This window comes from Rhipicephalus sanguineus, chromosome 3 (assembly GCF_013339695.2).
Source record: "Rhipicephalus sanguineus isolate Rsan-2018 chromosome 3, BIME_Rsan_1.4, whole genome shotgun sequence".
Lineage (NCBI taxonomy): Eukaryota > Metazoa > Arthropoda > Arachnida > Ixodida > Ixodidae > Rhipicephalus > Rhipicephalus sanguineus.
The window spans coordinates 25,541,146-25,563,132 of record NC_051178.1 but is presented as its reverse complement, the minus strand read 5'-3'; the positions used below and the strand labels follow the sequence as shown (position 1 = coordinate 25,563,132).

At 45.3% G+C, this 21,987-nt stretch overlaps 1 protein-coding gene across 1 annotated transcript in view; it reads right to left on the bottom strand.

Annotated features, from left to right (window-relative positions):
- Positions 1-2,307: 2,307 nt before the first annotated feature.
- The window catches only part of LOC119386505 (ATP-citrate synthase), a 108,410-nt gene continuing 88,730 nt past the window's right edge, over positions 2,308-21,987 (bottom strand). The window contains exons 19-22 of the mRNA XM_037653772.2: positions 18,595-18,738; positions 18,262-18,375; positions 11,759-11,918; positions 2,308-4,302 (exon numbers count right to left, since the gene is read on the bottom strand). Of these exons, the coding sequence (XP_037509700.1) occupies positions 4,199-4,302; positions 11,759-11,918; positions 18,262-18,375; positions 18,595-18,738 (522 nt within the window). The 3' untranslated portion in view covers positions 2,308-4,198. The remainder of the gene's footprint in view (positions 4,303-11,758; positions 11,919-18,261; positions 18,376-18,594; positions 18,739-21,987) is intronic.

The following is a 21,987-nucleotide window of genomic DNA, read 5'->3' as shown; positions in this document are numbered from 1 at the left end:
ATATATATATATATATATATTTGATTTGAGGCGATTTTTTCTATTCATACAGCTGATCAGATGACTTGCTTTTCAAAACTGTTCGTTTTAAATCAAGGAAGAACCTACACAAACAGATTGTGCAGGCTGGGCCGCCCTATACCGCGACAACACAGCAGCGTTTAATAACATTTTGGACACATTACCGTGAAGTTTAAAAAGTACATACAAATTTAACCTGATCATCTGAGCATTCCATCAGCAAACTTTCCAGTCTTAGTCTGGCGTTGTAGATACGATGAGTATGAAAGACCTGCTATGACTCTAGCACCTTAAATGCTCACTTATTAAACAAAACATGTGGCTGACAAAGCAAGGTACTTCGCAGAAGTCGTCAGGATAAGCCGAGTGCCAATTTCTTTACTGTTAGAGCCCTCTAATATGAAGTCTTCCTTAAGAAGAAGACAAAGTTCAGTCGATTAATACTTAAGCAAACCACATCGAGCTGGTTGTGTGTAGTTATAAGACTATAAATGACTACGAATTTATATGCTAGGTGTCGTTCCTTGCCCTCCTACTTTTCCCAGCTTGGGTGGGGGGTGGACTGAAAAGCGATCAAGTGGCCCTTCACTCCTCCCCTCCGGTTCCTGCCTACGTAAACTGTGTAAGGTCAAATTTTCTTTGAAAAAATGTGGGCGATTATACATAACGTTAAATTACCCCGCATTGTTTCCTTCTGGGTCATGCTCACTGCACCCGCTCGTAAAACGACGCAACAAATGACGCGTAAGTGATCCACCACGTAATTACCACATACGCATTACTGCGTAAAAAAAAAATAATAATGAACTATTTTCAATACGGCGTATTGTTTGTCATTGGTTCTTCGCTATTCGTCAAAAATTTTCAGTGTGCCATAAAATCGCCTCCAATTGTTGCGCGACATCACAAGTCTGCGAAAACTCACGGCGTTAAAATGAAGTGTGCACAATAAGCAGCACATTACTGTGCTGAACAGTAACTTTTTTTTTTGGAATAGCCAAACAGTGTCTCTGTCTAAACGTAATTTAAGAAGGCTGCCCGCCAATCACATTGGCAGCCGCTGCTGATAGCAGCGGGCGAGGTGGATTCATATGGCTATAATAGATACTTTCAGTTGTAGTATAACGACGCGGAGCTGTTTTTGCGCGTGTACAACTCTGTGAACTCATCGTTGCTGACAGAGAGGTAGAGAGAGAAATAAACATTATCAGGAATAGATACAATCTTTTGCAGGTAGGCAGCCTTCTTAGTCCGGAAAACCATGGACGCTGATCATCTCCCTGGTGAGGTAGATGAAGTGACGGGGCAAACTTGAAAGCTGGGCTTCTCAATGTGCTCGAGTACAGTGCCTTGTTAGAAGCCGCCACGATCGCTGCAGGCTACCATATAAGCCAAGTCAAGCAGGCTAATCGGAGACTTAAGTGGGAATCTATTTTAGCTGTCCCGGCTAGGCACAACTAAAATACTGGACACTTCTGCACACTCATCAACTCACAGCAGCTTGAATATGGAGCAGTGGCGATGCTATTCGTTTTCAAAGAAACAGAATTTCCTGAAAAAGGAGAGCGTTTGATCGGGCTATAAAACATTTACTGGTTCCTGCCTATATTTGCGTCGCCAGGCAGGACAAAATAAAACCACGATAGATTTCTGTAACGTTTTAGAACCCCTGCTGAGCGATAGCCTCCTCTGCAAAGCTCGAGCGCAAGACGCACAAGCGTGGAATAGGCAGCCCGCACGGCAGGTAGCCTACAGTGCGTGGTCATGAAGCCGCATCCAATTTTTGTGTGCACTCTGCAGACACAACACCAGTGCAACTAGTACATGCATAGTAGAGCAGAATCATTAACTGAAGCCTGAAGAGACCAGGAAAATGTGTTCCATTTAAACAAGACTTGCTTGCTGAGAAGCACATATGTGTGCAGCAGTCAAGTGCAAAACAAACAAAACTGGGGGCAGTTCACTTTAAGCAGCGATTCTGTCAAGGCAATTTCCATTTACACATTGTACCGTATAAGTAATGAAGTTGATTTACCCAGGAACTTGTCTTTTATGTTGCTACTGAAAAACCTTCCTTGGCTAGCAGAGAGGTATCAATTGCACAGGTATTGTATCCGTAGATTAGGACGTCAATCTAATCCAGGCAATTCGAGCATAAATGGGGTATTGGTGACTTCTTCAGACTTATTCTAAGCCATGCATGTAGTAGTCCATTCCCAATAAGTGTTACAAGCACTTCAGTTCTGCAAAACGGCTCAAACCACAGTGAACAATGATTCCATGCCGTTCAGACATCCACAAATAATTTTATTCACTGCCACGACAACTGCACACTATCACCAACAGCAGCAGAATAAACGATGGGACCGCACTGCCTAAGACAGTAGCAGCAGTAGCTGCACACCCTACAAGAGGTTCCATGCTCTACACACACACACACCCGTGGACCGACTCGCCAACTATCTTGCCACTGCATGCAACAGCGAGGCAAAAGCACATTATACCTACAGCTGTCAGCAACTGCGGGTACCTATTCTGGATGACACCGTTAAGTAAGGGGACAATGTAAGCGTGTCTTAAGAGTCCTAAAAGATTGGCTTTTCTTGAGAAAGGCCTTGGGCACCGGGACTAGTTGGAAGGGCGTCGCACACGAGCCAAGAATTTTCTGGCTTCGGACCCAGGTGGGAATTTTTAGTGCACACAACTACGCCACAGCGCAGCCAAGTGGCAAGGGGACAGGTGTGTTGATCACACAAAAATAAGCTGTGCGACGCAGACACTTGATTGTCATCGCATTTTGAAACCTAGCAAGGCCCCCAGTCTGTGGAACAAGCTTTGGAACAGCACCAGAAGTGCACCTTATGTATTACAGAACTCAACCAGACTTTGCAGTCAAGCCTTCAGGTAGTTTAGAGCTGCCTGCTTATGTGGACATCATGTTTGAATGTTAAATCCAATCAGTGGGCTTTATGCATCTCAATACCTGAAATCCCGCACAAAAGCACAGCTTGGCACCATCTTCATGAAAAACAATTTGCTGCCATTCCACACGTAAAAGATCACAGTGATGCAACAAAGATTTATAAAATGCTCGTATAATTTGTAACAAAAATAAAAAATAATCTTCACAGAGCTGAAACAACTAGCTCCGATGCTGGTCGTTGCCTTCGGTTCACATGGGGAAAAAAAAATACAAATGACATCTAACAAGAGAGTTCATGCAAACGAAAAAGTTTTTTTTTTCTTTTTTTTTGTCGATATGCTTGGAATGTTGAGGTGGTGTGAGACTTGAGAAGAGTTGAGTTGGAGAGGCAAGCACCTTGGGCAAATCGCCTAGTGGCATCAGGCAGGCCGACTGTAACAACAGCGTTGCGATCGCCCAGAAAAAAAAAAAAAAAAAAAAGAAGTCATTCAGACAACATCACCACACATGAAGTGAATGATCGGCAAATACTGCAGTGTTCGAAGCACCAACACCACAGAGATGAAGATAACAGGGTCACAAGGCAGCCAGTAAAGAAGCACTTGCGTTCATATATTTTCTTTACGGTTGTTTCTGGACAATTACGTGAGCAGTTAGGGTTATTCGTAGAAACGGACAAGAAACAAGAAATTGAGAATGAATTGTTAGGTGTAGTAAAGAAACAAGTATGATCTCTGTGACAAGAACAAAAGGCAAAATACTGCGAGGCACCCCAGAGGCAGGTGATGTGGCCAGCAGCGACCTAGCCACTTCTCGTCTAACAATCTCGGCAACACCGGGTCACCAAATAATGTGTGCCTTTCGTGGCAGGCAGTGGCAGCACGCTCTGCCAAAGGCATCTTGCGCACGCCTGGCCACCTTTGACGGCGGGGACGCACTTTGCCATTTGAACTCGCTGCAGCGAGTGTGTCAATCCGCCAGTCGTCCTATTTTCCACTCCCAATTCTCGCCTGCTCTCGTGTGACCGGATGAGTTGAGAAACAAGAGGTGGGTTCGCAAGTACGGGCACGAGTAGTACACGACGGCCGTTGCACAACACGCAATGGGTCGTCAAATGACAAAGTAACAACAACAGTTCTTGTAACCAAAGCGGTGGTGGCACGGTCCGTGAGGGGAGGCACAACACCGAAGGATGGGAGTGCAAATAAATAGGCATCCGCTGGGGAGCCCAATATGCCGCTCTGCAATGGTGCCTCAGTTTTGGTCGTAGCCTTCGGTCTCGGGAAGCACGTACGAGATGTCGTCCCACGGGTGGCGGTACAGGCCCTGCCTCAGCCGCTTCTGGTCCAGGTAGTGTCCTGATGACAGAAGGAAGAGCAGTGTGAATCCCAGTTCCTAGTGACACTCCCGATATAAGTAAGTTAACTGCATATTCTGCCAGAGAATTCAGAGGCACTAACATGCAAGAGGATGTACACATGGAATGATGGTTCGAATTAAAAAAAAAACCATAAAAAGTCAACCCCCCGTCTTGTATACTGGTCATTGGCAGAAAATCTTTGGAAGTCTGGCCACTATGGGCAACTGAAGTCAACTGCCTCCATCGCCATCGGCGTCGCTTTGTTTACTACCAGCCTTGTGCCGTGGGCGGCCTCCTTTTGTGTTTTTGTTGTGGTCTTGTGAATCTATTTGGGCTCTGAGATTATTGTTTTCTTGTTCTCGACCAGTGGCCCACAACCACAGTGTTCAAGAAAACAGCGATCGATTTCGCGAAGGCATGAACAAATCTGGTCTGAAGTGTGTGAAAGATGTGTTGGGATGCGAGCGCACGTGATGCGAGCGGGAGCTGTGGGTCACAAACAATAACTGAAAGTATATCTTTGCACTTATGCTCGCTGCCCCAATCTAGCTGGATACTCTTTCTTTGTTGCTTCCTGCGATGCTGGCAGCTCTGGTTACAGCAGCATGTATGGCTATGATCAGCGGGCATATCGAGTACAGCACAGAAGCATTCGCCACTGGCAGACGCGGAAGGATCACATAACGACTCACATCGATCAGAAGAAACTTTGTTTTGGTGCCAGACCGCAGCGTATCTAGAGCTGGAGATAAAGGTTGCAGTTTATCCAGGAGCTGCGTTCGCATCGTGATTGCTGCCGGTGGCCTTAGAGCGCATCCAAATTAAAGCTGTCAAGATAGTTGTGATGTTTGAGGAAGATAACACTTGAGCCTATATTTTGACTTCCTGCCATGTGGAACTTGTGTGTAAACACACGTGTAAATAAATGGCATGGCATATTCCCTGTGCACCATTTTAAGTTGCGTTTGTTTCATGGCAAAGGCGCCTTCCGACACTTTCGCCGTTCCATGTACTTTTTTTTTCCCTTCGATTTTTCGTAGTCGAAATCAGGGGGTCGACCTATATTCCGGTTTTTATGGTAATGCTGCAAGCTTATGCTGTGTAAAGCAGTGCGCGATACGGTGCTTCAGGCTTTCCAAATGTTCTATCTGCACCATACCGAAGTGAGGAGCACATGCAAGTGCATCCTTTCCCACTTAGTTGCAGCAGCAAGAGACTGCTTCACTTAAGCGGTCAATTGAACAAAGCACCTGCAAAAACCACGTGTAATTTGACCAATGGCACCAGCAGAATTTCAGTTTATTGCCTAAGACTTCCTTTCTGGTAGCAGTGAAAGTTCATTAAAGTAGAATATCGGTTTCATGATCACGGCTCATACGAATTTCAGGGTGATGCGAGTTTCTTTGTGGTACTGGCCAAGGCCCATTAGCCAACAATGTAATGGAGTACGTTTCTTGTGAACAGACTTTTATCCTGCACCCTTTCGATATGAGTGCACACTACACTGCAGATATGGCCGTGAAAGTTGCGGCAATCACGTGCGAACGCGGGCACGCACACCTCACTGCTGATTTGGCTGCTTGTCAGCATCGCCCATCAACTGTGCATTGTAACCTCTAAAATGGTGTGCGCGAATCCATAATGTGCCCTTGTGCCACTGTTTTTACATTATGGATCGTGCATGCTTTGCGCTTTTATCAGCGGAGTTGTTTAAGCTGGAGCTTGGCCCATCGTCGTTCGCACAAAACTCGGTGGGTGTGCATCACAGAAAGCAGGTGTGCGCTAAGCAGCTCCTAGACTAGCATAGCCATGCATAGTATAGTACAGCAAGGGGGTGCAAAAGGGATGTGAGGAGGGAAAGGAGGAGGGGAGATGGTAAAGCATAGCATAGTGTAAGATGGTATACAGTGAAAGCTCGTTAATTCGTCTCTCGTTAAATTGGAAGATCGGTTAATTCGGACACGTTGTCTGGTCCCTGTACAGTCAAACCTCGTTAATACGTACCCGCTTTAAACGTAATAACGGTTAAAACTTAGTTGCAACGAATCCCCGACCGAGTCTCATAGAGATTAATGCATTAGCTGACCGCTTAAGCCGTAGTGGTTCGTCCTATGCCTACCGGTTAGTGCGTACCTGCGCGTACCGCGATAACTTTTTCTGCCATGTCTACAGTGCCGCTGAACTTGCAGATGCCAAAATGTGCCGCAAAATGTCTTCTATCCTTTCTAGAATCGCAGAAATCGGTCGATCAATGATTCCAACTTCCGCGCGATTGCGGCGACGCCTTTGCGGATAAGCATCGGGAAAGAACCAAAGCGTGATGGTGCCCGCCGACGATTGCGCCAGTATGACTTATCGCCGGCAACCCTTCAGCTATCTGCTCGGGCACGCGTGTGGCGTAGCGCTACTTTAAGCCTACTGCATGATTTTGATGGGCGACAACGTGAGCGCGCTGGACCGCCGATCACTGTCGCCTCGTTTTGCGGGACGGCGTTGAAGTGCGCGCCGCTTTGTAGAAACGAAATCAGCTTACTGTTGCTGAATTGAGCATCGCGGGCGCCGAGAAACTTCGCTGCACTGACAATTTCACGCCAAGCGTACGTAAGGTACAGTTCTGTAGCGCTGTTGTAACCATACTGCACGCTTGACAGCCGCCTAAACATGCCTCCGTCCGCTACCAGGAGCGCTAGGGCACGTGGAGATGCGGTGTGCACATCGCTTGCAGAAAGCTCGTCGTCGCTGCGATAACCCAACTAGCTAATTGCTGCATCTGTGCGTGGTCTGGAGCGGAGTGGGTGCGAAGAACATCCACACGGCAAGTGCGTGCGTACGGTACAGCAAGTGGCTCCGCACCGCAGTGACAGCGTGAGCCGAGTAGGCGTCACGCTGCACACAACTAGCCACGGACGATCGGCATCACGCGGCCGTACCGTGTTTCAATGAAACCTGTCAGTAATCGCTTAGTGGCAGATCGCGATGCAGACGCGTACACATGTATTGTGGAGAGCCGATACTGCCCACTCTGTCGCTATGTCAGCTGCTGTGTATTGCGGACTCTGCAATAGTTTCGAAATGCGCCTTGGCAACTCCACCGCACGCTAGAGGATGGGCTTGCGAGAGAGCCGGAATCTTTTGTGCACAAAAATAAAGAAAAGGCGCTGTAGTGGGTACTTGTGCTGTGGTACTGTGTTTATTTCTATGTTGGCGGTGATGGCGCACGTCAGGAGACGCAAATTTGCACTTGCTGGTTAATGCGTACTACCGTTTAGTACGTAGTTATGCCGCGTTCCCGTCAAGTACGTATTAACGAGGTTTCACTGTAAATATACGCATCACACTGAGACTGGGCACTCGTTATTTCGGACAGATTTGACTGCAAATCGGATGATTCGGCGACTTTCGGGCCGCTGGTGAGGCTCGAAAACGAAAAAAGAACAATTCGGAACAAAATTGAAGCTCAAACGCAGAATCGCCATGGACATCAATTATCGACTTGGCTTGACTTGAGACTCGTTGAACGCCTTTTCTTCGCGTGTGGGTTTGGCAGTGCCATTTTGCTGCTTTGTTCCCATTGGTGTGCTGCATCGTTGAACGCCGTTTTATCGAGGAACGATTTCAGTATGGCTCCTTTAGCTTGATCAGGATTTCGGAAGTGTTATGCCTGATGCAGTGACACTCGACGATTGTATCGACATTTATTATGGCATTGCCACTGCCGGCTCTCTGACTGATGAGCAAATCGTCAAGGAAGTGATGCATGGCGACAAATCCGAGAACGAAGAGCCTGAAGAGAAGCAGCCACAACATGAGCCACACGGGCCCCCTCGTACTGTGAAAGAAGCCGCGGAGGCCCTCGACGTCGTCCTTGAAGAATTCTGCTTTGGTACTGCAGACAGCATGCGAGCTGCTGAGCACCTTTGCAGGGCTCAGAAAAATTGTGTCCACGCGAATTTTTGCTCAAAAACAGACAAGCATCTGCGATTACTTTGTAAAGTAAAGGTATGTTGAAAAAACTCTTGCATTTATTCTGTTTATTTCGACCATTCGATAATTCGGACATTCGGTTAATTTGGACATTTTTTCTGGTCCCTAGAAATCCGAATCAATGAGCTTACTGTATTATAGTAGTACGTATAGCAAGGGGTGGGAAAGGGAAGCGAGGGACCAGCTCTGCTGTTTCCTCAGCCTTCGCACCACTAGAACTTGGCTATCTAAATTCTTTTTTTGCAAGCTCCTTGCATTTGACGCAAGCTATGCCTCGCATCTGGACATCCTACGAAAGGCGAAGGAGCACTCAAAGAGTGAGCAGACCGACTTGGCGAAGGGGCCAGCCCTTGCAACGTCAGCCTGCTCGATTGATGGGGAACGCACACCCAGCAACTCACCCAATTTGCCTGGAAGACTCCCGAATTTTGAGCTATCCCTGCATTTGTATGGGCACGGCCATAGATCTCCCCATAAACGGTGCCAATCCCACCGCAAATAGAATAATAATACAGGACAGTGGTTCTAAAATTTTCTCGTGCTGGACTGTTGCATGTGGAATGCCTAAGTCACTTTTGCTGCAGTACACTTATGTCACGCATGCCAAGCATGCCAAGACTGCGAAGGGGCATCCGAGACACAGCACATTTTGTCCCTTAATTACACGCGCGCACACGCCATACAATTTCGACTACCGGTACAATAACAGACATCAAAAAGCTACTGGCAATCATTCAGAGCGGTCTGTGATGTTGATGTGACACTGAGAAACAAATAAAAGCATACACTGGTTTTATAGTTTTCTGTGTTTTTTGACGATACGAATATTTTTGGTGACCTTGCGAGAATCGTATCATCAAGATTCTACCCTAATGAAATTGCAGATGATCATGATTTTTTTATATGAGGTTAATAGTGTTCTAGGGACATGAAGTTATAAAAAGTTAAATGCTTCTTTATCAAGGGTGTCATCATACTGAAGTTTCTTATACAGCAGGAGTTCTCAAACTTCCTTGCCTTAGAGAATCCTGATGGCTCATACAGTTAAACCCTGGAGACCGAACTTTTTTATTTTTTGAGATATATTGATGAAACTTTCAGGGTATGTTCACCACACTAAAAGTTGAGAAACTGCAAAGTTTCATGAAATTGTGTTGATCAGTTCCAGAGTTACTGAGGTCTAACTGGGTGGTTCACATGTGGGCCTGAGGAAGAGCCGGGAGAAATCCCAGGACATAGCAGAAAGCTGAAATTCTTTGTGGTCATCCCTGGATAGATATCCTAGGGTACTACAAAGCCCTTTTTTTTAATTTCCCCTCCAAAATTTTTTTATGCAACTTTGAATTTGATGTAGCCCACAATGATGAGATTTATCACAATTTAATTGTTTGTTATTAATTATCAGCACCAGTTTTTAAAAAAAAGCAGCTTGTTATACCCTGGCCAGATCATCCAGGAACAGAATAAAAAAAACTGCACGCAAATCTGATGAGCAGTTCTTGAGAAATCGCTTTCCTCAGCACCACAACTAGCTAAAAAATCCATTCTGAGAAAACGGGCTTTGAAAGTTCAGTACATGCGTTATTCTCAAAAAGCTCCTGCAGAGTAGCTTGAAGTGTCCTTGTGCACTCTTTGCCTCTTTTGTCTTCCCTCCATGATCTCTAGGTGTCGTTTGGAATTTTTTTTTACGTGTAAAGCATTTTTTTCACGAGCTCGCTGGACGGCCAGGTGACCTGGTTGAAGTCCAATGGAGTCCGATATCACTTGGGTTGCTTTGCAGCACCGCTTCAGGTAGTGCTGTGCTTTCGGCATCAGGGACCACAAAATAGAGTGGAATGACTGATGCATTTTGTGTCTCCAGTTCAGCGCGAGCCGCGTCACGACGTTTCACATTCGCATCGATTTCTTCCTTCGTTAGGAAACGCGTCCGCAGATGGAGCGACGGTCCACTCACGCTCGATGGCACCGATTCAGACGAGGTGCTGGGTCCGGCGATCTCAGAAACACTCGGTGCGACGGTGTCACGCTCGATGGCACCGATACGGAGCACGTGCCGCGTGCGGCAATCTCGGAAACACTCGGTGCATTTGCGGCTCCAGCCACACTCGATGTGTCGGATTCTCGACTGGTGACAGCCTACAGCACAGTTCCGCCGCTGCAAGCGTCTACGCAGTTGGCACCCGCAGCAGAATCACGGAATTTCGATGCTCGTACAAGCCGCATAGCGCGCCTCCGCGCACCGGACCTCTGCACTGTTTTCGGCTTCATTGCCGGCATCGTCCGCAACAACAAAGACGAAGGGCACAGAAGTAGTGCAAAAAGAAAAAAAAGAAGCGAAAATGATCGAAAAGATTGCGCAAGGCGAAGCGCGGCTCGTAAGCAGACGTCTATCCGAGCGTACGGTGCAGAGAAAAACGAGGCGAACGAGCGCGCTGGACGCGCCATCGACGGGAGCGACCGCCCCCGCTGCTGCGCAGCAGCCAATGGCGGGCGCGCTTTCTCCCGCGAGATATGAATGCGCTGCTCTAGCCAATCAGCGCTCTGCATCGCATCGCGGGAAAACGTCAATAGCGTCTCAACCGTGCCGCCGACGCCATTTTGCAAGGCGGCAAACGAGAGAGAAAGAATTCACGGTCAAAACAACACCAAGATGGCGCGGGACGACCGCATGGTCTGGGAATGGCGCGCGCGCGAAGTTTGGTTTGATTTCGCGATTTGCGCGTTTTGGACGCCGCAGCGGCCTCGAAAATAGCACTTTTTTTCCACTTTGCGGTTGAATTAGATGCTGATAATTACAGAATAGGTAGTTTATGAGACATACAACCCAAAAATGTGGTTTTTCAAAAATCGACTTTTTCGCGATTTTTCGGTTTTCACGGGCCGCGTCCCCCCTTAACTTTACACTCGTGTACTTTTAGCATGAGCCTTGCGATTCCTCCTCCTCCCTTTTCAAATAAAACCTCCTGCAAACAGTGGTAGGTGAGCAATTATACACCGGCAAACAAGCGAGGCTTTATCAATCAAGCTTGCATTGTGGCAGTTTGTGTACGCGCACTGTGGGACTCTGTGCACAAGTACACGCTGCACGCATGGGCCTTGACTCTGCATGGTTTTCCGGTTACACTAGTTGTCCCGAAGGCAGCGCTGCTTATCGGCGCCAACTACATTTTTCTTTGTATCTATGGAATAAAGTGGGGATGCCTAATAATATACTGATTAATTCGAAGCACGAATTGTGGTGCACCTAGACAACAGCAGACTACTCGCAGCAATCTAAACAACTCATTTGCGCAGTACATAGGATTGTCCACCACGCAGCGCGACATACCAGTTTTTGTGACTTTCAAGCACAGTTTAAAACTACAAACACTATTCAAAGTGCGAAAATAATGTTCGATTCTGTCACTATGCACAGTCTTTCCATTTCCACTGTCCCTTTTAACGATCATGATGGCTGTGGAGTGACCCACCAATGAATCCGATGGTGCGGCCAAGCACGAAGAGGCCGTTGAGGGCACCCATCTCGATGTAGTCCTGAGCTTCCTCCGGCGTGAAGCATCCACTGCTCCGCAGGAGGTCGACGACTGCCACTCCAATTAGGCCATCCACATTCAGGATGAGGTTTGGCTTCTGCATTTGTCAACAACCACAACAACTGTTTCAGGCAAAGCACGGGACTTCTGATCCATCCCAAGTCGCCTCTCTCCCGTTCTAACGATGGAACAATACTTAGCGTGGCCTCTTGCAGAACCAACCTGTTTTGAGGGTTTGTTCATTAAAGTCCGTACTGCAAGAACGTTTCTGCCCATGTTGCCACCATTTCAGACATAAGGTGATTCATTATTTCTTCAGTGGTAATGCATTTTCACATACCAATATCAAACATGAGCTAAGCTTTATGTACACCATACCATTAGTTTTTAAATTAATTATTCATGAAAACTTTACTTGATTGCATTTTTAATAAATTGGCTACTTAGATACTGCTTAATCAAATGTCGTTGAACTCTACAGATAGTAGAGTGTGCAACAAAGGTTATATGGTTATAGCTTTCCTAGAACAAAAGTTATGAAGCTTCAATGTTTTCACTTAAGTGACTGAGCGCTCTTCTTATTTCTGAGAAACCCTACAAAGTAACATTTGGCACCTTATTGCACTTGCTAAATGCTCACAGTGATATGATCGACCAAAGCCACTTGGACGCAGCTTCTGGAGCAGCTAAAACCTTGCTCTGGAGCAGCATAACAACCTTTTGGAGCAGTGACCAAGCACACTTTTTTAAACGCAAATAGTTGCTATGAATAAATGCTATGTGCACAATTGTGTACACCACTTGTTTTTGCTATTTCTATCGACTAGGAGTTAAGAAAGAGCAAGTTACACTGAGCTTTGGATGAAGTGGACCTCCTGCATCATAAATTTGCCTTCATTTTCCAGTGCACTGTTGCATATAATCACTTTGCTTTGCTGAAGGCACTACCATATTCGACGAGTCATTTGACGTGCCGCTTCCTGCAACCCACGTCTAAAGTATAATTTTTCTTTGCTCAACATGGACGTAGCCGAAAACGAATTTGCACTACACTTCTAGCCTGAGATTTCATTATATTTATGCAAAAATAGAGCATGAAGCTTCATAATAAATAGACATTTAATTACAAAGTAATTAAAAATGATTTATAACACACGTAAATTAATGTATTACAACATTATTTTTGTTGCAATGTAGTATCGAGTGCCCTGAAATAACATTGTATCGATTGACGCATTTACAGGCAGTTCTTCTTAGCTGGCGTCTGAAAGGGTGAAGCTAGAGCAGTTGTACCACGTTTTTAACAAAATCTTTTCACGCACAAATACATGCGTATTTACCTAGAATGCCCAAAACAGAAAAAATTCATTTATGCTCTTCGCTCCTCTGCAGATAGTTTCTTTAGTGACCTCTGGTCACCTGACATTTTCCCAGAAGTCTCTTCATATTTGTAAAGGAATACGTCTTTCCCTCACGCTTTAGTTATAGAACTGGAAGCACAAGCTGTTTTATTTTTCATGCAATCTGTTTACTATCCAGAGGAACTATTCTGATGGCGTTTAGGCTTTCAGAACAACCTAAGCTTTCGGTGCACGGCAAGTGCCTACTGTTGTGCTTTACGGAGGGAATCGTAACACTTGCTGGGGTTTCACGTCCCAAAACCACGATATGACTATGGGGAACACCGTAGTGGAGGGCTCCTGAAATTTCAACCACCTGATGTTTTTTAATGCATACCTAACTCTAAGCACACGGGCATCTAGCATTTTGCCTTGATCGAAATGTGGCCGCCATGGCCGGGATTCGATCCCATGACCTATGGAGAGAATCGTTAGGGTACTGGTTCATGAACGGTCAATAAAATACAGGGTTAATTGGTCCTTTGTAGCCGAAACATAATTTGTGCTCCACGAAATATGCGGTAATGAGAGGCTTCGTATTTAACTTCGATAAGTTCCGAAACATGAACTGTTGCTGCGAACAAGAAACAGAACCAAAATGCCAGCATGCTGAGACACCACGCTTTCTCAGCAAAATCCCATAGTCCACTGCAGCGCGTGCAATTGCTGATAAAGCCTGGCAACTTTTTGGTGAGACAACTTAAAAATTAAGCACTCTGCATCAATTTTTATGACAGTATATTACAATAAATAATACTATAATTTTTTTTTTGTAAAACCAGCTAGCTATAACGAAATGGTCTATTGAAGTACACATGCTTACTGTTCACTGTGATTAATGGAATCAATTGAACAGAAGACTGTCATCCGAAAACATGTAGTTGCACCAAGAATTATTTTTCTATAGCTTGGCCCGTAACAATTAGAAGCTATATTGCTGAACTAAATAATGCAATGTTGCAGTGTGGTCTATCAGTAGCAGAAAACTTTATTTACGTAGTGTGGGCCAGCCTGAAGTGTTTGGCAGGGTTGTGCCTAACAACTTCAACAGCATAGCACTTGCCAGTATGACCCGTCGAAATTAGAGTGGTAGCTTAAATATGGCTTCCAAGTACGTTCAGTCTTCTTTTCCACCAAAAGACCGCTATTACGATGTCTTGGGCGCACGCTCGGCACCATTAATGAGATTTTAGCAAAAATGTAGCAGGATGTTGCAGGTTTAACCTCTTGGCATAGTTTGGCGCAACTGGCGCAGCCATCGCATCACTGCGCTCAGCTTTTCAGCAGGAAAAAGAATGATCAAAACTGAGGGCGCCAAAGTTGAGAAAAGCTTGTCAGAAGAGAGTAAGGTTACAGAAAAATGAAATGGAAAATAGCAATGAGCAAAACACCACCAGTTGCTAATGCAATATAAAATATAAAAGGCTGTTATGGCTAAAATAATGATCTAGGATACATGAGAATTGGCAAAATTATTAGGGGTGTGCGAATATTCGAAATTTCGAATATTTTTCGAATAGTGTTTGCTATTCGATTCGATTCGCACTGAAATTTTACTATTCGAACTATTCGAACTTCCCAAAGACAAATGCAGTCAACGTCCGATTGAAAGTGACCCCTTCAAATTTTCAGTATGCTTCACCTCATTACACTTTCGTATTGCGGCAAAGCTGCCTTTCAAGCTCCGTTACGGTCGAACTTAGCCAAGAGACAAAGGCCGGTTGAAAGTGGTCCCTAGATTTTCAATATGCTTCACCTCATCACACCTCCGTATTGCGGCAAGGCTGCCTTTCAAGCTCCGTTACGGTCGAATTTAGGCAAGAGACAGTCAACGTCCGATTGGAAGTGGTCCCTAGATTTTCAATATGCTTCACCCCCTCACACCTCCGTATTGCAGCAAAGCTGCCTTTCAAGGTCCGTTACGGTCGAACTTAGCCAAGAGAGAGTCAACGTCCGTTTGGAAGTGGTCCCTAGATTTTCAATATGCTTCACCTCATCACACCCCCGTATTACGGCAAGGCTGCCTTTCAAGCTCCGCTACGGTCGCAAATGTATTAACTCAAGAAAACGCTGGTTCCAATATGGAGATGAAAGATGTGGCAGAGTTGGGGACTCAATGCTGTTTTGGACCTGAAATTTGGGCAGGAAGTCCAAAAAATCGGACGCCAAAGCTTTTTAGCATGCAAAATTTCAGATGTTCTTATATATCGACGTCTACGAGGCAGATTTGGAACTCCGGACTTGAAGGGAGCACACCCTTGTCCGCCACATCAGTTGGGCTTCCACACAAGTTGAAAGAGGAGGAGACGCTGAGGAAATGGCATCTTTGCCTATCACGTGTAAAGTGTTGTCGGCAACACTTTGGTTGCACCAAATCATGTACATAAATACAATTCGGCCTCTACATTGCCTCATTCTTGATAAGAAAGACAAAATACGAGGGTGGTCTGAAAAGTTCTCGGCCTCAATAAGAATCACGAGAGCGACAACTTGTAGCACTCATGTGCACGTTCATACAAGTCTCTGCAAGTCTCAGATGAAACGCCATCTAGTGCCGATTAGCAGTTTGGCTTTGACAGTCGATCATAGTGGGTGTAGTGTGAAGCACCGGAATGCAGGGAGAAGCTTGAGTACCGTGCGGTGATAAAGTTCTTTGTAAAAGAAGGTTTATCTCCGAATGAAATTCGCCAAAGGTTTGTTAAAGTTTACAAGCAAGATTCACCTTCATACTCCACAGTCAAGAAATGGGCTGCTGAGTTTAAGCAGGGGAGAGAGAGCATTGAAGATGGCCCGCGCGAAGGGCGCCCAAAAAGTGCAACAACTCCTGCATTGATTGACCGCGTGCACGATATGGTTTTGGAAGACAGGAGAGTGAAGTTGCGTGAAATTGCCGAGGCTGTTGGCATCTCAGTGGAACGTGTATGTCACATTTTGCATAACGAACTACACATGAACAAGCTCTGTGCAAGATGGGTGCCGCGCATCCATACTCCTGAGCAAAAACGCAACCGCATGACGATGTCACAGCGTGCTTTGGAGCTGTATAACAAAAATCCACCGGAGTTTTCGCGCAGATTTATAACAATGGATGAAACTTGGATTCACCATTACACACCGGAATCGAAACAACAATCAAAGCAGTGGACTGAATCCGGGTCCTCTGCACCAAAGAAAGCCAAGTCAGTTCCCTCCACAGGAAAGGTGATGGCCTCTGTTTTTTGGGACGCTAAAGGCATTCTGCTTGTGGATTATTTTGAAAAGGCTAAACCCATAACTGGGGAGTATTATTCTGACCTTTTGAATCGATTGGATCAGAAAATTCGTGAGGAAAGACCACGTTTGCAGAAGAAGAAAATCATCTTTCATCAGGACAATGCACCGGTGCACAGAGGACATCTTGCAATGGCTAAATTTCACGATTTGAAGTACGAATTGTTGGAGCACCCACCCTATTCTCCTGACTTGGCCCCGTCGGACTACCACCTGTTCGCAAAACTGAAAATCTTTCTTGGTGGGCAACGTTTTTCATCAAATGAAGAAGCGATTGCTGCTGTGGATGAGTACTTTTCAGGACTTCCACAAAGTCATTTTAAGGACGGAATCCTGGCTCTGGAATATCGATGGACCAACTGTGCAGAGTTGAGAGGAGACTATGTTGAAAAATAAAAATAATTCTGAAGGTCCAAAACGCTTTTTTCTACATCAGGCCGAGAACTTTTCAGACCACCCTCGTATGACCCCACCAGCGCTTCATCAACCTAGCGAAAAGAAACACTTTCATGTTGCTATCTCCCAAGAACATACTTAGGGATTCTCTGCAACTTTTTCTTTAATTTCACTTCGAATTATTCGAAAAATGTTTGAGAAATATTCGAAAATTATTCGAAATTATTCGATTCGATTCGCACTCAATCTTTATTATTCGAATTCGCTTCGCACTCAAAATTTTGCTATTCGCACAGCTCTAAAAATTATGCATCAAGAATGACAGAATCCAAAATAGCACTTCCAAAAAACAGGACTTTTTTGGTAATTTTTGGTCCCAAAAGCAGCTCAAAGGGCTCCTGAACCACTTTTGCAAGTAATCATTGAATGACCTCAGTGTCGGAGTTTATTGCCTCACAAATCGATCACCACAAAAATTTATTGAATCCATCGAGAACTATCGGAGCTATACACGAATCTGTTGCGTGCTTTAAGCGCTTTCTCTCATCACGACGAGCGCTCTGGAAGCTGCGCAGAGAGTTACGTCAGCGCCTGTCATGACCTTGAGAGCGCGTGATGAAATTCAATCACTCTCTCCCGCTGTGATTCCTGGGTGCGAGTGTAGCTGCTGTGCACTATGGAGCATGGTGCAGAGACATGGTGGCACCCCATAACAAGAAACGCACCTGCTCTTAATTTATGTCAGCTATTGGCCAATACCATGCTATCTGTTGTTCAATGTCAAACAGCAGGTGCCTGCAGCTCCGAAGAGAGTGAGCACAGGCCTCTGTATGAAAAGAGGGTGCCTGAGAAAATGGCAACTTCACGCTCCACTTCTAAACTCTGTATGTCACACACAACTGCAAAATTTGGCTGAGCAGTGGCATAGCAAGTGTTTGCTTTCTGCAGGATGTTTTTTTTCACCATGTCAGACAGGTGGTTCATGACCTAGTGGCTAACAGAGTAGATGCACATATCTTGCTCTACCATTAAAAATATTTTTTTTAGCATCTCCAGTCAAACAGTTAACAGATCAAGCTTAACCAGTTTGCAGAACATATGTGACAATGCTGCACATCAAATTCTATAAGCTTTGGTCACTTTTACCTGGAAGCAGTCATGAAAAAGCCAGATACTGCCCAAATTTTCTTTGAGTCTCTTTTGCGCAGTCATTGCTACGCACAATTCAAAACCATAAATTGTAGCTAATTTTATGTCAGATGATTCCAGTAAGGTTGACTAGTTTACGTAAATTTGATGAAACGGGGGTCCTATTCTGTCCCACATAGTTCAATACGAGGATGGCGCACAATCGAGTGCTGTGAGTGCACAAACCTTGGAGGTGGTGATCTTCTCAACCTCAAGTGCGTAGTCCAGCACAGGCGTTGCAGGGAAGTGTTTCTTCACATAGTCCTTCAGGATCTTCACCCGCATGTCTGGGTTGTTTATCTGCAAACAATTAAAAATATTGCATTCACACAAACCACCAAATATTGACGTTTCCAATGTAAAATGACTCATAAGGGAAAGAAACTTGCTAACTTGCCACAAGAGGGAGCTGAACCCAAAGCTTGTGGGTTCAAATGCATACTCATTCTATCTGAAGGCATTCAGTGACACAGTGGTGGTTATTTCAGATTAGACTAAGTGAAGAAGCGCTTCACTGACCGACTTGACTCTGTGTCCGATGCCCATGATGAGGATGCCCTTCTTGCGCATGCTGTTCACAAATTCCATGGGAATCTGGCGACTGTTGTATGCCTCACTGAACTGGCGCGCAGCTGCATCCAGGGCACCTCCAAACCGGTCACCCTGCACAGTATGAAGGCCACCACTTGGAACACCAAACACTCTCAAACAAGATTTCAAATTGCACAAGCTGCACACACGAGACATGTGCCGACATGCTGCATGCCAAAGACGCACAGCAGATTCCCAAGATGGCAAGTTATACCACAGAGCAAATTTTATTATTGCGATAGCAATTATATGGACAGTCTCGGCTGAATTTTGCCATCGCCGTCATGCACCGAATATGTATAAGTATGTATATATATATAAAAGCCCCAAAGAAAAATAATTAAGAAAAATGCTTCCGAAGCGCGGAATCGAAGCAGGGACGTCTTGCTCCGCAGCGAGTGGCGCTAACCACTATGCCACGAAACGCAGATCCTCCACGTAGCTAACGGCGAGCGTTATATACACACCCTTTACCGCTGGGTGGACTCGGAGACGGCAGGCGCTTATAAGCGTTTCTTCATTACCAGCGAGATGGCGCTAGGAGTGCGACGGGCGCATTTAAAAGTCGTCAGTGGGCTCGCTCGCTTCTTATATTTGCGCAGGGAGAACCTTGCCCTTCCGCTGTCTGCACACGCGGTTTTCTCGTGGTGAGGGGAAGAGGGATGTTTCACGCTTTCACCGTGATGTCCGCGCTCATGTTACGGAGCGTACGAAAGTCACTCGAGCTCAAGGGATGCCGCTAAACGAACAAACAGAAGATGAGCGCGAACTATCAAGTGTCACAGCTCGACACTTGAAGCACGCTAGTTTCCTTCGCTGCTTCGGCCGCCTTTGCAACAGGAGCGCTGTTCAAACTGAGAGTATCCATTGGCGAGCCTCACTTTGTATAGCATAAGTTTCTTGCTATAGCATTCATTGCTTCGCCCTTGCGGCGAAACTGTGACTTTTTGTATAAACATTTCACGATTTCCAATGACGTCCACTATAGTGGAACCTCAATTATACGATACTGAAGGAACCATGCAAAATAGCCATATATGCCGTACATTCTATAATTCAAAAACTAAGAATAAAAGCAGTGGTACTCAGTCTTGCCTAAAAAAACTCGTGGCACGAACTTGCATGGCTCCAAAGTAGGTAGAACAAATTATAAAAAGAAATAACAAAACATGAAATGGAAGAAAATGTGCGCGAATCTCAATTTGCACCTTTAAAAAAACAATCGAATCTAACACACACCTTCCTTTGAAAGCATTCAAATACTGCTTCTGTGTAATGACCAAGTATAAAAGCGAAGCCATGTTCACAGAATTTGCAACAGCCTGCTGTGAGAGTGGTCAGATGCAGAGTCATTGCCATTACAATATGGTGACGGAGCCCCTTTTGTTGAGAGTCATTGCGCGTATGACCTTTGTGCATCAATCTGTTCCCACTGAAGTGCAATTGGTCATGTGCTGCTTTCATTATGAAAGCTCACATCAAAAGAAACTTATTTCACATGCTGAAGACGGCTGCATTACATCTGTGACCGCGAGTAGCACAACAGGAGATCTTCAGCTGCATGTCAACCAGGACAGGCTGAAAACAGGAAAACATCCGAACCTCAAAGGCAAGTTTGCACACTTTCTTAAGCAACTCCAAGTAGACAGCTTGACAAGGTAACCACTACTGAATTGGCATGTGATCAAGACCTATCCAGAAGTGATCTCAATAGGCTTGTGCGAATAGTAAATTGTAAGTTCGAAGCGAATAGAGTCGAACACGGATACAGTAGAACCCCGCTGTTACGTTTTTGAAGGGACCGTAGGAAATAAACGTAAGAGATGGGAAACGTAAGAGCCGAAAAACAGGAAAAACGGCAAAATATTTAGTGGTACAGAATTTTATTTCAATTCTTACGAGCAGCACGAAAATTGGCACGCTCAGCCGCGATCTAGTCGATGGATAGAAACGCGGAGCTTAGGACGGCCTTATCCACAGAAATGTACTCAACGTATGTGATTTTTTTAACACCAACAGCTGTAGGCATGAAAAAACTAAGCACACGCAATCACGACCGGCGCGGCGAGTCCGACCGCGAACCGCACGCACGACCATGCGAGCTCCAACCAGCTCGAACTCCTCCTGTTCTCCGACAAATAACGATGATGATGAGTCTACGCCAACGCGATGGCAGAAGTGAATGCCAATCTCGAAGGCCTTGCTTTCGCAAGCAATTACGTCATACACGCCATGTTTGTGCAATGCAAATCTCAGAGGCTATGCTTTTGTCAATAGTAAATGCCAATCTCGAAGGCCTTGCTTTCGCGAGCAGTTACGTCATAGACGCCATCTTTGCAATTTGAATCTCGAAGGCCATGCTTTTGTTTGCATCAATTGAAAGATTCTGTTGCTTGCGCCTCTCATGCGGCTAATATTTTTTTTAATTTTTTTTTATTTAGTACATACTGCAGACCACATTGTGGTCCTTGCAGGAGGGGCATACATAATTGTACACAAAACTAAATATATACATGTGTATATACATACACACATACACATACAAATATATACACACATATATACACATATATAAATGCCTATACATACATATTCAAAAGAGCGTAACAGAACTGCGATAGAATGCACATAACAAGGTACAGAAAAGTAGATGTCACCCAGATCGTCACAAGTTCTACGGTGCGGGCAGAGAATTCCATTCTTAAATGGTCCGTGGAAAAAAGGAAAACTTATACGTGTCTGTCCTAGCATAGATAGGTGTTAATGCATCAGAGCGATGGTGCCGTGTTTGCCTTGTGGAAAGAGGGCTTACATAAAGGGAAGGATCGAGGGTGAACTTGTGGTCAATTAGATTATGTAAAAAATCCAAGCGGTACTTCTGTCTTCTTGATTCAAGAGAAGGAATCTCATTAGCCAACATTAGCTGTGACGGGGAGTCCGAACGTTTGTATTTCGAATAAATAAAACGAACTGATTTTCTTTGTATTCTCTCAAGTTTGTTGATATTGAGCTTAGTGTACGGGTCCCATGCTACGCAGGCATATTCTAGTTTTGGGCGGATATAGGTTAGGTAGGCGAGTAACTTAACGTTTGAAGGAGAATTTCTAAGTTTGTGTCGCAGATAAGCTAGTTTGCGGAATGCAGCAGAGCATATTTTATTTACGGTCAAACGAGGCCAAGCTGCGTGAAAATGCGCCATGGCCGCCCTCTTTGGTAGTCACTCGGTCGGCTCCGGGCGCACTTCGCGACGTATCATACGGGAACGGTCCGACAGTTATGACGTAACAGCGGGGTTCCCAATACATTGTATCCTATGGGAGC